Genomic DNA, 14,336 nt, shown 5'->3' with positions numbered 1-14,336 from the left:
TGTGTTGCCATGGAGAGAAGTGATCAACTACTATATATGCTACATTTATTTGGCCATAATAAATGCGCTGAGTGATTCTGATTCGTCTTGCCAGAGAGATGGGGAGTGAGAAGGAGAGGCAGAGATGGGAGGGGGGAAGCAAGGGTGAGAGAGAAGGGCTATGTGGATTACAGAGACATGCAACATCTGACAGATCAGACAAGGCTGATAGTGTTTATAAACTGACAAAACAGTGACAAGGAAGCAAAACGGATTAGCACCACAGAAAGCAAGTGTTGAGGCAATTACAAAAAGATCAGGTTGGTGGAACACAGGGAAGGAAGCTGCATTCATGCACAAGCTCATATGAGATCCCCCTACAGCCCCTCCAAAGGCATTTATTCCTGTCTCCCAGTTTGGCTTTCAGTTTTAAAAATGAAACCTAATCTACATTGCTTTCCTAGCCTTTGATCAAGCAGCTACATCCATAATGGAAAAACCAAGGGATGAGGATTTGTTTAGAATTTCACACCAATGAAATGTGCGGGGAACAGGCCACAGTACCTGAGAGAGTTTCATCTGCATGTTAGCAAACACATGGAGGAAGCCAACCACTGCGTCCCACAGCCGGCTGTGAGCCAGGCTCTGCTGGTTCCCGATGCAGGGGCCCTGTGGAGAGGAGGACACCCTTATTTCACTTTAGTACCACAAGTTACTCTGAAACTTGCCCTAGTAGGGTATTTGACACCTACTGTTATGAGCAGATAGCACTGTCCCAAAGACTCATATTTTATAGCTCAATATTTTCCCCAAGATGTCACTTTTCCCTCCCTTCCCAATTGTAGGGTATTATATTTAGGAAAAAAAAAAAATCAAGGATTTCACAGTCCAGGGACTATTTCAGAGACTTTTTTTTTTTTTTTTTTTGGCAGAGAAATGCATTCTTCAAATAAAATCTTACACTGAAGAACAATGTCTAAAAGAGTTAATGCTGTGGTTGAAGCAGAGCGAAGGGCACTCCTGCTCATACTCACCCACCCCTTCTCCTGAGAGGCCTTCTGAGGAACTCAGGGGGTGCTGTGGAGCACAGTTTGAAAACCAGTTCCTTGCCCACCCACTGTTTTCAGACAAAGTTACACATAAATGCTATGACGACAGGACTATCTGTTGAATTAAAAAATTCTGTAATAATTCGACCACCTCCAGGATTTTATCATTAACCTAAACTTCAGGTTGTAATACCATCTTTTAAATATCTTTTCTGAAAGACAAATGTAGAGGGATGACTTAATTACCAGTTTGCACTTTCTGTGTAAATCACTTTCCTATTTTTGGAGATCAATATTGAACCAACACTGTTTCTTCGTGACTCTTCCTTATAGTCTATTTTTTTTTCTACCCTTTTTAACCAGTTGCCAAATCATTCTTCAATAAGAAATTTCTAAAAATGACATAAGTGCTGTCTCAAGTTCTGGAAAAATCTTGGCAGGATTCCCAAAGAGATGAGCAGGAGAAATATTGTCCGCATCCTCAAATCACATAAGTTTGTTTAAACATCCAGTTTGTGTATGCCCAGATTCTAATCCCTAGAAGCCACTACACTCCTTTTGGAACAAAACTGGTTGTTGATGGAAATTCACATTCACAAAAATGAGCTGTTTCTTTTCAGTTAAGTGCTTCAGGGGAAATGCTGAAGATTAGGATGGGTTCTGCTCAGATCATATTAAATCCTCGTCAAATATGCTCAATGATCTCCTTCAGTATTTCATGTTCTGTGGAACATGAAATCAGAAATGAAGGCACAAGAAAAGGGATGGAATATTCCCCTTTCCTTCTTTTTCTCTTTCTGAAAGATTGATGTGATTATTGACATTATTCCTAATGAAGCCATGCACAATCCTATCTCTGTAGCTTTTCTGAAAGACCAACTTAGAATATACTTCCTTCCCTGTGTCCATCCTCAGTCCCTATGTGCCTGTGAAGACTCTCAGCCCTGGAGCTCACAAGTACTTTCCCTTCCTCTGAACTCACACATATGTGTTTTCTAAGCATGGTGTGTATAACGGTTTCAATGCAAATTATCATCTTGAGTCAAATAGTTTTCCTCATGTACATGTATTTTCTCAATTACACTGTAAACTCTTCGATGGTAGAGGCAATTCACCTCTTTTCGTAAGTTACTCTAGAGTATAAGCTAAATGTTTTGTTCAATGAATAAATGAATGAAGATCTTATGAGTCTCTTGGTTATGATAATATAAAATGTAATGTTAATTCTGCTTTTAAAAATCTCATCTCACAGAGGGCTGAGATGACTACTGATTTTGTAGCAAATTATGCCTGAACACATTCCCTGTTCTTTTTCACAGCAGATGGACCACTGTAGGCAACGAACGGAGAATGTTATGAACAGAGACAACAGAAAGATCTAGATGTAGATGACACGTGTAGCGATCACATGTAGATGAGACTGCCTCTGTACATAGTTTATGTGCTTCTGACAAATGAGCAGAGTTCACATGAATTGTTTCTAATCTCTACCTAAGATAACATCATGTATGTCTTTTATTCACTCACTCTATCAATAATCTCTCCACTTCACTCTCCTTGCTTCCTGAACATCAGATACTGATGTGTCAAACATCGTTTTGGACAGGAACAAATTGAATAAGAAATATTCTACCCATGAAAAGTTTTTAGTCTAATAGAGAAAGTAAAATGTAACTAGATAAATGCAAATATGGTGACAATACCACCAACAGGTCCCAGTGTATGTGTTGGGGGGCACAAAGCATAAGCTCTCATAGAGTATAGGTCCCATGGGTTCCTCCTTCTAGATAAGAAATCTGTTAGTGTGAAGGTTGGGTGCACAGTGCACTGTCTACATGCAGATATTCTGTAGAAAATGAGAATGATAAAAATATTCTCTTGTCTTCAAGTCTGCACTCATGAGCACATACCTGAATATACTCTGTAAGAGAATTGAAAATTTGCTTAGTGACTGCCAGAGCTTTGGAAAAATTGTGCTGTCCAGATTCATCAATGATATCCTTCCCTGAATAGTACCAGTAGAAATCACTGATTGATTCCTAAAATCAAACAAATAGAGTTTAGTATTTCTCAGACTTCAGTCAGTGAAGCTGAATTCAATGTGTGGAAGTATGAGAAAATCCTACATCTCTATGACCTCTTTGCTATGACAGAAGTCAAGGACTCTGTGAAGAAGGACAGAGATACCTGGTCTCTAGTGTCTTTTAAGCATAAATATTTCCCCAGAGAAAAAGAGTTAGGAGACAGGTTAGCCTTTAGCACCTGGGAGACCATGTTATGGGACCATCTAATCAAAGTGAGAAATGTACACCAAAGAGAATAATGACTATAATTCAAATAATCAAAGTAACAGCAACAATATAATAGTTAATATTTTTAATGCAAGATATGGTTCTGAGCACTTTACTACCACTCTATGAGGCAGGTCCTACACATTTTATAGATGAGAAAACTGGAACACAGAGAAGTTAAATCTATTGTTACAGGTCCCCAAAAGGTGGCAAAATCAGGATGAGAAATCTACAAAGAAAATGTTCTTCACATTTGTGCTGATTTTCTCAATATAATTTGGATTTTTATTCAAAACAATTAAGCCAAGTGACTTTTCAACACTAACAACTTGACAACTTGGAAACTCATTCCATCACCTTGTTCAATTCTTCTTCCTAGTATAATCTGTTCTCCTCATTCACAGGTTGCTTTATAGCTATTGGGATTGTGCCTACATTTTCACTGGTAAAACTAAAGTAAACCAGCATTTTATAACAGATAATTTGATATTTGACCCCTCCCCTTACTTCTGTCATTAAACACAATTTTTAAGCATCTGACTTCCCACAAGTGTGTGAACACAGATTACAAAGCCTTCCTTATTAGGGCTTGACTATCCAGAAAAATCTCCAACTTATGAGGATCTGACATAATTTTTCAACTTTATAAGGATGTGAAAGCAATAAGAATCCAGTAGAAACTATATTTTGAATTTTGAATTTTATTCTTTTCTTGGGCTAGCAGTATATGGTATTATATTCTCTTGTGATGCTGGGTTATAGCAGTGAACTTCAGCTCCCAGCCACTTATGATGGGTTTATCAGGACATAATCCAATCATAAGTTGAAGAGCATCTGAATCCTGGGCCACTCTAACCTTTTGGAAGTATAGGTGAGAGGTGCCATTGCCCAAGGCCCTCCCACTCACCTGCAGACGCAGAAGGTAGTCCACGGTGCTGATGATGATGTTCACAGTGGTGGTGTTGCCCATCTGAGTCCGCAGGAAGTTCTGAAAGTCTGAGAGCACCAGTGCTGGGTCAGAGCCTGGCCCCATCATGTGGAGGGAGCCAGGCATGCCCTGGGCTGAGATCAGAAGAGGCACACCATGGGAAAAGTCTCAAAAAGAGACTACATTCGAGGTTAGCAGGTCCTGCAGGTCGGGACTCTGCTTTGAGTCCTCCCAACCTGGCGACACTGAAATGAGACTTAATGAGGCATAAGGGGACAGATGAAAAGGGTTAGAGATTCTGGAAGCAGTTTAGCCTTGGTGGCACTAAACAGCATCAGCCATGAAGTTGAAATGGTTTTATGTAGAGCTTCTTGTGGAAGAATGGATTGACAGATGTCCTTGGGCTAATGACTGGTTGATTCAAATGGCATACACCAAACTGAATCATAACTGTGCCCTGAATGTTTTCCCTTGACAAAGCAATGTGTTCTACTTACCACTGTTATGTCCTTCACACAGTAACTGCAGGAATCTGAAGAGATCTCTTGTGAATTCATCATTCTGGAGTACCTTTTCACCTTGAAAACAGAATATTCTGGTGAGCATTTTGTTTGACTTCTCAACATGGAACACCTTCTAATGCAAATGACTGTAAAAATGTCAAAGGGCTGTGTTGGAATGGTTTGGGGAAGGAATGCTGGGTGAATGGGGAGAAACCCAGTTAATCTGGAGCTGAGACTACAGAGTACAGAGCCCGACAAAGGTAAATTATTTAGCCCCAAGACTCAGTTGTAATGAGAACAAGTAGAACAATGGCAGTAAATAGTTCACAGTCCATAGCCCATGCTTTACAGAAAGAAGAGACTTCTTTAATTAAGCCTTAAACTGCTGAGTGAAACTCGACATGCAACCACCAACTCTAAGATGTGTCTGTGCTGAGGCAATTAAATTAAATCTCTTAGGATTCACACACTTGGCAGGAACCCAGGCCAGACACTCAAACTTACCACGCTCACGAACAATGACTGGCGGTGAGAAAAAGAGAAGAACACACAGTAAGAAACTCATCAACACCACAATTAATTGTCTTTACTTAAAACGGGCTCTATGAACACATCCAGCCTGGATGCCGGATTTATCAAAGGACTGATGTTTTGCTCCAACAAAGCAAGTCTTTGCAGATTCAGAAACCATGAGAATGGGCTCTAACCAGAAAGAGTTAAAGTTTTAATCAGGAAGAGAAAGACCTTGACATTCTTTAGTTACTTACGTGTTCCCTCTTCAGTAACCATCCCCAGACCTTCAGCTTTATTCTGCCTCTCAAATGCATTCAAATCAAGGACACTTTTAACAGACAAAAGAAAACAAGGTTCAGGGCTGTGCATGCTGGGGAAATGGATTTCTAATGCCAGAGTCTCTATTGACTAAGAATATCCTGTCCCTCTCTTGTCATAAATGGACTAACATTTTATGGTGTGGTTCAAAATCCAGCAATCCCTCTGCTTTGTGCCAAGCAGTGTTTACAGATGCTGTGGCTCAGATCTTGTCACGTGCATGCAGAATGGTCATACACACTCAGGGCAACTCTCATGGTCCAGTCTGTGTCCTTTCTAATAGATGAAGGTTCAGAAAGGCTTCCCAAAGAAGGAAGGACTAATCTGTTTCTAAGATCTCTTCAAGGAAAGGCTAAGCTGTTCTAATGTTCATCTTCCTCCTTTTCCTTCTTTCTCTGAGGATCGCACAGACTTGTGATTTCCAGAGCTCAGGATGAGTACTGATGGAGAGCGCTATACATGTCCAGATTTTGAAGGTTAATTCTTTGATGATCCCTACATACCTCAGGAGCCAAGAGCAGCTGAGATTAAGCTTTCCCAGGCAATGGTGTCCCAAGGTGTTCCTGAACTCGTGACAAGCTGGCCTTTCTTTGTGTTCCCACTTTCTCCAACCTCCCAGTCACCACCATAGCCAAATTTTATGTAGCCATGAACAAACATAAAGCTTGATAATAAGAGCACTGCATAATCAGATTACTTTCAAGTAGGGCTCCTATTTTACCAAGCGAGTCTAACCTTTCCCAGCCTGAAAGGTTTTGGAAAACACGAGGTCTTAAATGATTGTAACTCTTGGGAAGTTTATGACTGAGTCCATTAAGACTCTGCAAAACCTAGCCTTCCTCCTACTGGGCAAAGGAAATGATTGTGGACTGGAAAGATACTGGCATTCTTTTTTTCTTTTTATAGAATCACATGTTCTGCAATACAGGTGAATTTTAAACAGAAAACAGTGAAATTTCTATTGCTATCTTTGTTATTTTCCCTCCAGATTCTACTATAAAAAGAGCCTCCTCAATCACTAACAGCTACCCTTCTATTTTGGTTTGTGTCAGGGGAGGATAACATGGAACAGGACATTTGGACCCAGTTGCTTTTGTGATGGGCTAACAGATCTGACTCCATGAGAATGTTATAGGCCAGACTCTAAGGGAAATGACTAAACAGACTCCATTTTGCTCTGAGACTCCATGTTATGTAGGAAATAAGGTTCTCCCATGGGAACACCCTGCCTCTGTACCCATCAACAATTACTTAGTGTGACATGTTTAATAATACAGAATGATAATTCCTATGTAAAAAAAAACATTGCTCTCTTTTGATCCCTGTTACTCCTAAACAATGTACCATGTGAACAGAGATTGTGTGGATGTTAGTAACCATTCTTTAGTTTGTACCTAGGTAAGGGTCATTTTGACCCACTTCCCCCTCTGTTGATGATCTCATGATGTTAATGTATAATTTCGAATCATAGCAACAGACACTTATGATTAATGTGATTTTTGGTATAAGAACCCCTACAACCCTGTGGTTGGGGCTGTTCTTTCAAAAATCATTTTTTGGGGCATTGTGTGAGACAGTCAGCTGGCTGGCTTAATAAAGACTCTCAAATTTGGACTTCTCAGTGGTGATCAGTCTGTTAAGTTGCACCCCATAACACTTTGAAGCAGTTGTTTTGATTTTGAATCTGTGCAATGCAGTTTCTGATCTTCACTCCATCCCTCCAATGTATCTCCCACTTAAATATTTTAAAAATATGTATTATTTTTATAATCACCAAAATCCATTGAAATATGTTAAAACTTGTGTTAGAAGTCAATGGGCAACTGAGTTTATCTTGCCTGTCCCTCCCTCCCATCATTATGAAAAAATTACAAACAAATTTAGCAATATTAAGTACTATGGAATACTGAGGGACCTCTAAGAAATTTAATGGGGGAATTTCATGAGCAATTGCCTTGATTTTTGCCATTTCTGAGTCCACATGTACTCTTTTCCTCCCAGTTAGGACACTTGGCAATATTACATTTTCTTTTCCTGAGAGATAATAAACTAATAGTTGGTAGAAAAAAAATAGAACTGAGAATAAGGGATCACATTGCAGCTCACATATGCCCCTTATTGCCTCAGGGTACAATATTTACCTAATCAAATAAGGTTAGCAAAATTATGAAGTCCACAAAAGATAGACTTTTTTCCTCCAAATTTTCAAGTGGAAAACATAATGTTCCATTTTAAATCATATTACTTGGAGGGAAATGAGCTAAATTATTATAACTTTGATTTCTTTTAGAATGAGCTCCAGATTATTTGAAATACATATGAATTTTAGAGAATAAGCTGGTACTTTTCTTGGAAGGGCTGCTGGCTCATTTCTGAAATGAGCAAGAATGGTCACCTTATGACTTTGGGTTATTTATTATTTATTTGTCAGAGGGTTCAGCTAGGAGGGGCAGCTTACACAACTTGGCAATATAAACTGACATTTCGATGCTTTGTTTTTAGGTTATGTCAAAATGTTCCTATGCTAGGAGGTACCTCATCAAAATGGATGTGTCAAAATATTCAAAGTATCCTTAAAGATTAACAGTGCCCAATGGGTCTAATGAAAACAGCCTTGAGTCATAGTGAGGCATTCCCCCTCACCCCTACTCTTTTTTGGTTTGACTTTTATGGGCACACATGTTTGAGGAGAAACTAAAAGTGCATACTGAGCCTCCTAGGAAAACAACCTGACAAAAGAGGCTGTAAGAAAGGTGAGAAAAGATGTCAGCTGGGTGTGGTGGAGCACGCCTGTAATCCCAGTGACTCGGAGGCTGAGGCAGGAGGATCACAAGTTTGAGGCCAGCCTCAGCAATTTCACAAGATCCTGTCTCAAAACAAAAAGTAAAAAGGGCTGGGGATATAGCTCAGTGGTAGAGGGGCTTTGGGTTCAATCCCAATTCATGGTGGTGGTGGTGGGGACAACATCAGCAGTGGTGAAGTGTGTGTTTGTGGCTAAGAAAGATTACATTTCCCCTCTGAATGCTGTTTGAATGTAACCCTGGAAGCTAGAGAACCATACCCACCCTTTTAGCTTTCTACAGTAGGTGACTCCTGAGGCCTCTTTCAGTAATTCCATGACATGCCAGTTAATTTTATGCATCTGTCCCCCTTTCTCTCAAATAATGAACCATTTTAAGAAATGCTGAGTGATTTCCCCATAGTTACCTGCAAGATTGCATAAGACCAGAAAGGCTTTGGAAGAATCCAGCATCTTTTTTCTCCTTTAAGTAATCTAGCATTTTCTGCAAGGGAGACACATTTTAAAGGGAAAAGCAATGAAAGCTATGCCACAGAATTAATTCTCCTAATCCCAACAGAAAAATGGCAGATTCCCAGATGCAGGGGTATCAGAATCACCAATGGAATTCAAAACTAAAGAAAAACATTCGTGTCTGAGTCCCACTCTACTTACAGAATCAGAATCTCTTGGGTGGACTATGTTTATTTCATAAAGGCTTACTAGTATTTCTACTAGAGCAGCAAGTAGACCTTTGACTTCATGAATTTATTGTTTGAAGTCACTCATATTTGGGAATAAGCACTAGACTGTGACATAGTAATGCTTAATGTTGCTGAAGTATCATCTGAATTGTTCATGCTATGAACATGGCAGACAGGAGAAAAGAGCTTAGTAATGAACTTAGTTGAACACTTGGTATTTCTTTCACAAGAGACATTTCCTGTGTTCTCTGTTACTGGGAAGACAGGAACTTTGTCTTTTTTTTTTTTTTTTTTTGATAAGCAAAATAAAATATTTTTCAAGAAAAATTTTGCTTATCAAAAAAAAGTTTTATAGTCCATTATGCAATAGTTTTGAAATGAAGAGAATCAATTAGCATATATCCTCATCCTTGACATAAAAAATTGATCTATAATGACCTCCAACAAAATATGTTTCTTAGAGAATGCTTTTTTTCACATGTTGAAAACAGGGATTAAAATCAAAATAAAATACCTTCATAAAATACCAAAAAAAAAAAAAAAAAAAAAAAAAAAAAAAGAGAGAGAACCTTTAAGATAGTCACTTGGCAGGTGCTGGTGGACGAGAGCAGAAAGTAAGACACAACTAAGAAAATGACAGTTCCTACTGAAAAATTTGTTTGGGATAAAAAGACTGGGCAAACTATGTGCAATATAGTGGTTATGATTTGGAGATTCTCAAAGGGATATAATTTCATGAATGTCAAAGGTCTGTTGGATACTTTGCCTTCTTGTGCACACAGGTGCTCTTAGCCATATCTTGGAGTGCCCAGGGGATACCAATGTTCTCTGGTCTTCTGCATTCAGTTCCAATTCAGATAATAGTATGAATGCAAATGTGTATAATTTTGGGGGGCTGGTACCAGGGATTGAACTCAGGGGCACTCGACCACTGAGCCACATCCCCAGCCCTATTTAGTATTTTATTTAGTGACAGGATATCACTGAGTTGCTTAGCACCTCATTTTTGCTGAGGATGGCTTTGAACTCTTGATCCTCCTGCCTCAGCCTCTCAAGCTGCTAGGATTATAGGCGTGAGCCACTGCGCCTAGCACAAATGGGTTTAATTTTAATGTACTTATTAAACATTAAAAATAAATAAATACATAAACAAATTAAAAAACAGAATTAATGCCATGTGCCAGGCCCTATGCTTCTGTGGGTTGTCCCATTTAACATCTACTAGAATGTCAGGGGGTTTATTCGTATCACTACACCCTCAGCCTTTACAGCATACTGGCATGGTCAGCAAACAGTGAATAATTGTTCAACCAATGAATGAAGGAATGAGTGAATGAATAACAGGTGTGTGGGGTTATCACCCCCCCACTCCCCACTACAATGATAAGCAGCTCACTGTAAAGTAGTTAATAAATGAAAGGACTAAAATAAAAACCCAAGGCTTGGGAAACTTCATCTAGAGTATAGATTTTTGCAGAAAATCATCTATGATAAAGAGCAAGGTTTCTTTTTTAACTCTGGGTAAAAGCTCTTTATTAAGTGCACAATCCCCTATAAACTCCCAGCCCTGGTTTTATCTGTGTTTCCAGCAACTCTGATATAATTGGCCACTAAGGACAAACACCCACGAGGTGATTCTGGGTGGCCCCCCTCGGTAGCAGTCAACACCTCTTCCATAAAGAGGCTGACAGCTGTCACATGGAGTACCCCAGGAACTCTGCACGACCTCCCGGAGTCCCCATTACCTGTTGCACACCAGCGTTGCCTCCATTCAGAATGGCGATCCCCAGCTTCAGAGTCTCAACCACCATGGGGCTCATCTCACCTGCCACAGCGAACAGTTGATTGAATCACCAAGGAAACAGGCGGTAAATCACACCTAGTGGGCTTAGGAGGACTTGTTCATAATGACTATGTCACGGCGTGATCTCTCTGTGGTAGTTACACCCGGCCCATCAGAAGTGGGGGGAATCACCTTTGCTGGCGCTTATCATCTGAAGCACCATCTCTGCAGCACCTCGCTCATGCAGTCGAGCTTGCTGATAGAGAGTTTTCTGCTTCTCCATCTCTTTCTCCTAGGGGGAAAAAATTCTCAGGGAAATATCTGTCTCCCAACCCTCTGTTGTTCCTACCCTACCTCCATCCGCTGTCCCATCCACATTCTCCTCCAGGGAATTCACTGTGCTGAGGTGAGGTGAGGTGAGAAAGTCTTTAGTTGTCTGAGAAAGGCAACACACATAATTCTGAATAAAGTAAACCTCTGAAGTTTATCTATGAATACTGCTCAGCTTTCCAAAACGGTCTGCTTATAATTCCCTCATGTTTTGATGATGAATTTTCCACTTATGGTTCTGATAGGTAAAACAGTCCCTTCCCACTGATACTATAATTATAGGAAGCAATCTAAGATTAAAAAGTGTTTTCAGTGTTCTGTCACCTGGGGAACCTGCTGAGGGGTGAACGTGATATCCATCTGAATGGAAATGCCTACTTATCTAGAACACTCAGTCCACAGTTAATAGACCAGATCTTTCCCCCAGATCTTGGTAGCAGAATGTCAAAGCTGTCCCGAAATGTAATTACATTCATTACTTCTGTTGTATTCTGTTTGGTACTTTGACTATCAAAGATTACAAACAACCTAAAAGAGTTTAACCTTAACCATTGCAGGGTCCCACACTCTAAATTTGCATTTATAGAAGAGTAGTGCAAAAACCACCCAAATGGTTCCATGGCTCGGATTTTTCACTTTAGATGCTTGAATTTGCTCCTATTAGGATAGTATTTGGGAAGAAGCAGAATATTTTCCATGAAAAAAACTCAGTGTGGTGGTATGCCGACGGGCGTGTCACCTGCTCCCTTGCTAGGTGGGAGACACCACAGATCCACAGGTGGTGGGTGTGCTTTATGCAGGAACATTAGATACACGTGGTGGGTAAGGTCCATGTGCTGAAGTCAGCACCTCTGAAGACCCATCCTGATGGTCTGCAAGGGTGGCCCTGTTTTTAATCTTTGTGAAAAATTACCTCAAATGTTTTTTCCTTGTCTTCCTCCTCTTCTTCATCCTCACCACTCTGACAGCTCTGGATTCCATGGAGCACAGAAAGGAAACAGACAACCAAATTGACGGTGAGTGCGTTTCACAAACAGTTAACTCTTCTACCTTGCAAGACAGGGGACAGGCTGGAATTCACAGGTACTGCAGGATCTGAGCACTTTGTAAAAGCAGGAACATCCTGATCACTGCAGGGCAACATTATACTTTAAATGCCCTCTTTGCAGTTGTCTAGGAGGTTAGAGATGAGAAATGGGAACACTGAGATCACATAATCAATGGGGACCTATCTGGTTTAACCATAGACCTGAACTGTCCTCCCTGGTAAAGTTCTGGTGTAAATGGGAGACAGGAATGCAGGGAGTTATCCCTTTCTGGATACAGCACCAGGGCAATAGCAATAAAATTGGGATGTGAATCCCAAAGCATCCTTTCCCATTATGACCCTGAGAGGCAGCTGAATAAGGGCAGAGGTGCTTCTGCATCCCACATACCCCGCTTCATGCCTGATATGAAAGTTTTCCCTTTGAAAAGGAGCACTTTCCTATTCACTCATCATTCTAGAATTTACCATCCTTCCAGGTGAAATCTCCCTGGACACTCTCCCTCTTCCTGAACCCTGGAATTTCCTTCTTGTTTCTAGACTTGTTTCCTTCACATACAGATGTATTTGAACTATTTGACATGTCCTGAACCCTACTGAACATGCAAAGATAGTCTACATTTCTGAGCCCCATTTAGCTGGTTACAGAACTGTCTGTCCTCTGAGCCTAGCCACCAGCAGCCATGGTTTCTGCAAAGCTTCAGGGTTTCCTTAGGAGCATGGAGAATTGTTTACTGATGTTACCCTTGTGACACATGACTTGTGCAATGTCTGGAGCCCATGCCTAACCAAAACCCAGTCCTCCTGTTCACATGACAGTTTCCACATGCTAGAAGAAGTCTAAAGGAAGACAGTCTAAGATAATGTGCAGAAAATTCTGGTGTACCTTGGCCATCATGCTGGAATAGGAGGTGTACAAAGGATCATCTTCCAATTTGCTGGAAAGAATGGAGGAAATATTTAGCGGGTTTTTTTTGGAACTCTCATAAAACACTAAGTCATATAAATCTCAAATTATATATATATATAAGGGAATTATTTAGTTGCTGAGGCAGGCCTTCAACTTGTGGTCCCCTGCCTCAGCCTCTAGAGTCACTAGGATTACCGGCATGCACCATCACACTGGGCCAAATTATTTAGGAAATACCTTTCCTCACTCTGATTCTTAAAAATCTGAATCAGCATGTGCTTGACATGGGATTCAGGGACAAGATTACAACTTCAGGCTGTTTAATCTTCAGACTCAGGGTCTGGCATTATGATGAGGGCTGCGGCTTGATGTAGTTCCTCTAGAGATTACTCGATGGTCAAAAATAGGGCAGCTCAAACTTGGCATCCCTGCCACCCTCTGCTGTCTGAAAGAGAAGGGCCCTGGAGGTGCTGACCTCCTCTCTGTGAGAGCATTGCGGCTAAAATGGAGAATGATCTGATGAAGCGGGTCTGGTTGCTTCTCCATTTCTTCCTCCTCCTCCTCTTCCACCTTGGGAGACTTCTACACAAACCAACATAGACGGGTTTTAGGCGTGAGTCAGCATGAGCCACATGACTGCATGCGAACAAAGAAAAGGTCAAGCGCAAGGCACAGAGGGCACCAGACTGAAAGCAGAAAAAGAAACCACACTATGTCACATATTTATTTCAGGAGAGAAGTCCTGAAGATGCAAGGTTGGGATATAGACATATATGTTTTTCAGCCAATCAAAGAAACATTCCAACTTTAGGTTAAAGAAAATAAAAGAAAAAGCAAAAAAGCTGACCATAGGGGAAGAACTATAGACCCCCATCAGCAGAACTCTCATGCAAGCTCTGGGCACCTGAGTTCAGGAGGGAAACCCTGCAGAGCTACCTAGGAGACCGAGTCTCTCTAGTCATTCTTAAAATTTCCCTTGGAGAACTGGGCAAAGTTACAAAGCTTTGGGGCCATTTTGGGTCTATATTCTCCTTGATTCAACCCAGCAAAACATGTTGCTTTCTTAACCTCACATTTTCTACTCTAAAATTCTCCTTGTTCCCCAGAGCTGTTGTCCTGGAGCTGCGAGCCTGCCACTTCTCCTCTTATCAAATCTTTTCTCTATGTTCTTTTACAGAAAGGGGAATCGCAGCTGATGCCAGAG

The 14,336-nt window shown here is 40.6% G+C and overlaps 1 protein-coding gene across 1 annotated transcript in view; it reads right to left on the bottom strand.

Annotated features, from left to right (window-relative positions):
- Ryr3 (ryanodine receptor 3) overlaps positions 1 to 14,336 on the bottom strand; it is a 369,815-nt gene that overhangs the window by 28,448 nt on the left and 327,031 nt on the right. The window contains exons 76-87 of the mRNA XM_047539293.1: positions 13,608 to 13,714; positions 13,109 to 13,160; positions 12,091 to 12,147; positions 11,040 to 11,139; positions 10,810 to 10,889; positions 8,789 to 8,865; positions 5,518 to 5,591; positions 5,255 to 5,272; positions 4,745 to 4,825; positions 4,227 to 4,315; positions 2,939 to 3,067; positions 544 to 648 (exon numbers count right to left, since the gene is read on the bottom strand). Of these exons, the coding sequence (XP_047395249.1) occupies positions 544 to 648; positions 2,939 to 3,067; positions 4,227 to 4,315; positions 4,745 to 4,825; positions 5,255 to 5,272; positions 5,518 to 5,591; positions 8,789 to 8,865; positions 10,810 to 10,889; positions 11,040 to 11,139; positions 12,091 to 12,147; positions 13,109 to 13,160; positions 13,608 to 13,714 (969 nt within the window). The remainder of the gene's footprint in view (positions 1 to 543; positions 649 to 2,938; positions 3,068 to 4,226; positions 4,316 to 4,744; positions 4,826 to 5,254; positions 5,273 to 5,517; positions 5,592 to 8,788; positions 8,866 to 10,809; positions 10,890 to 11,039; positions 11,140 to 12,090; positions 12,148 to 13,108; positions 13,161 to 13,607; positions 13,715 to 14,336) is intronic.

The sequence above is a fragment of the Sciurus carolinensis genome, chromosome 2 (genome assembly GCF_902686445.1).
Source record: "Sciurus carolinensis chromosome 2, mSciCar1.2, whole genome shotgun sequence".
Lineage (NCBI taxonomy): Eukaryota > Metazoa > Chordata > Mammalia > Rodentia > Sciuridae > Sciurus > Sciurus carolinensis.
This window is presented reverse-complemented; position numbering and strand designations above follow the sequence as displayed.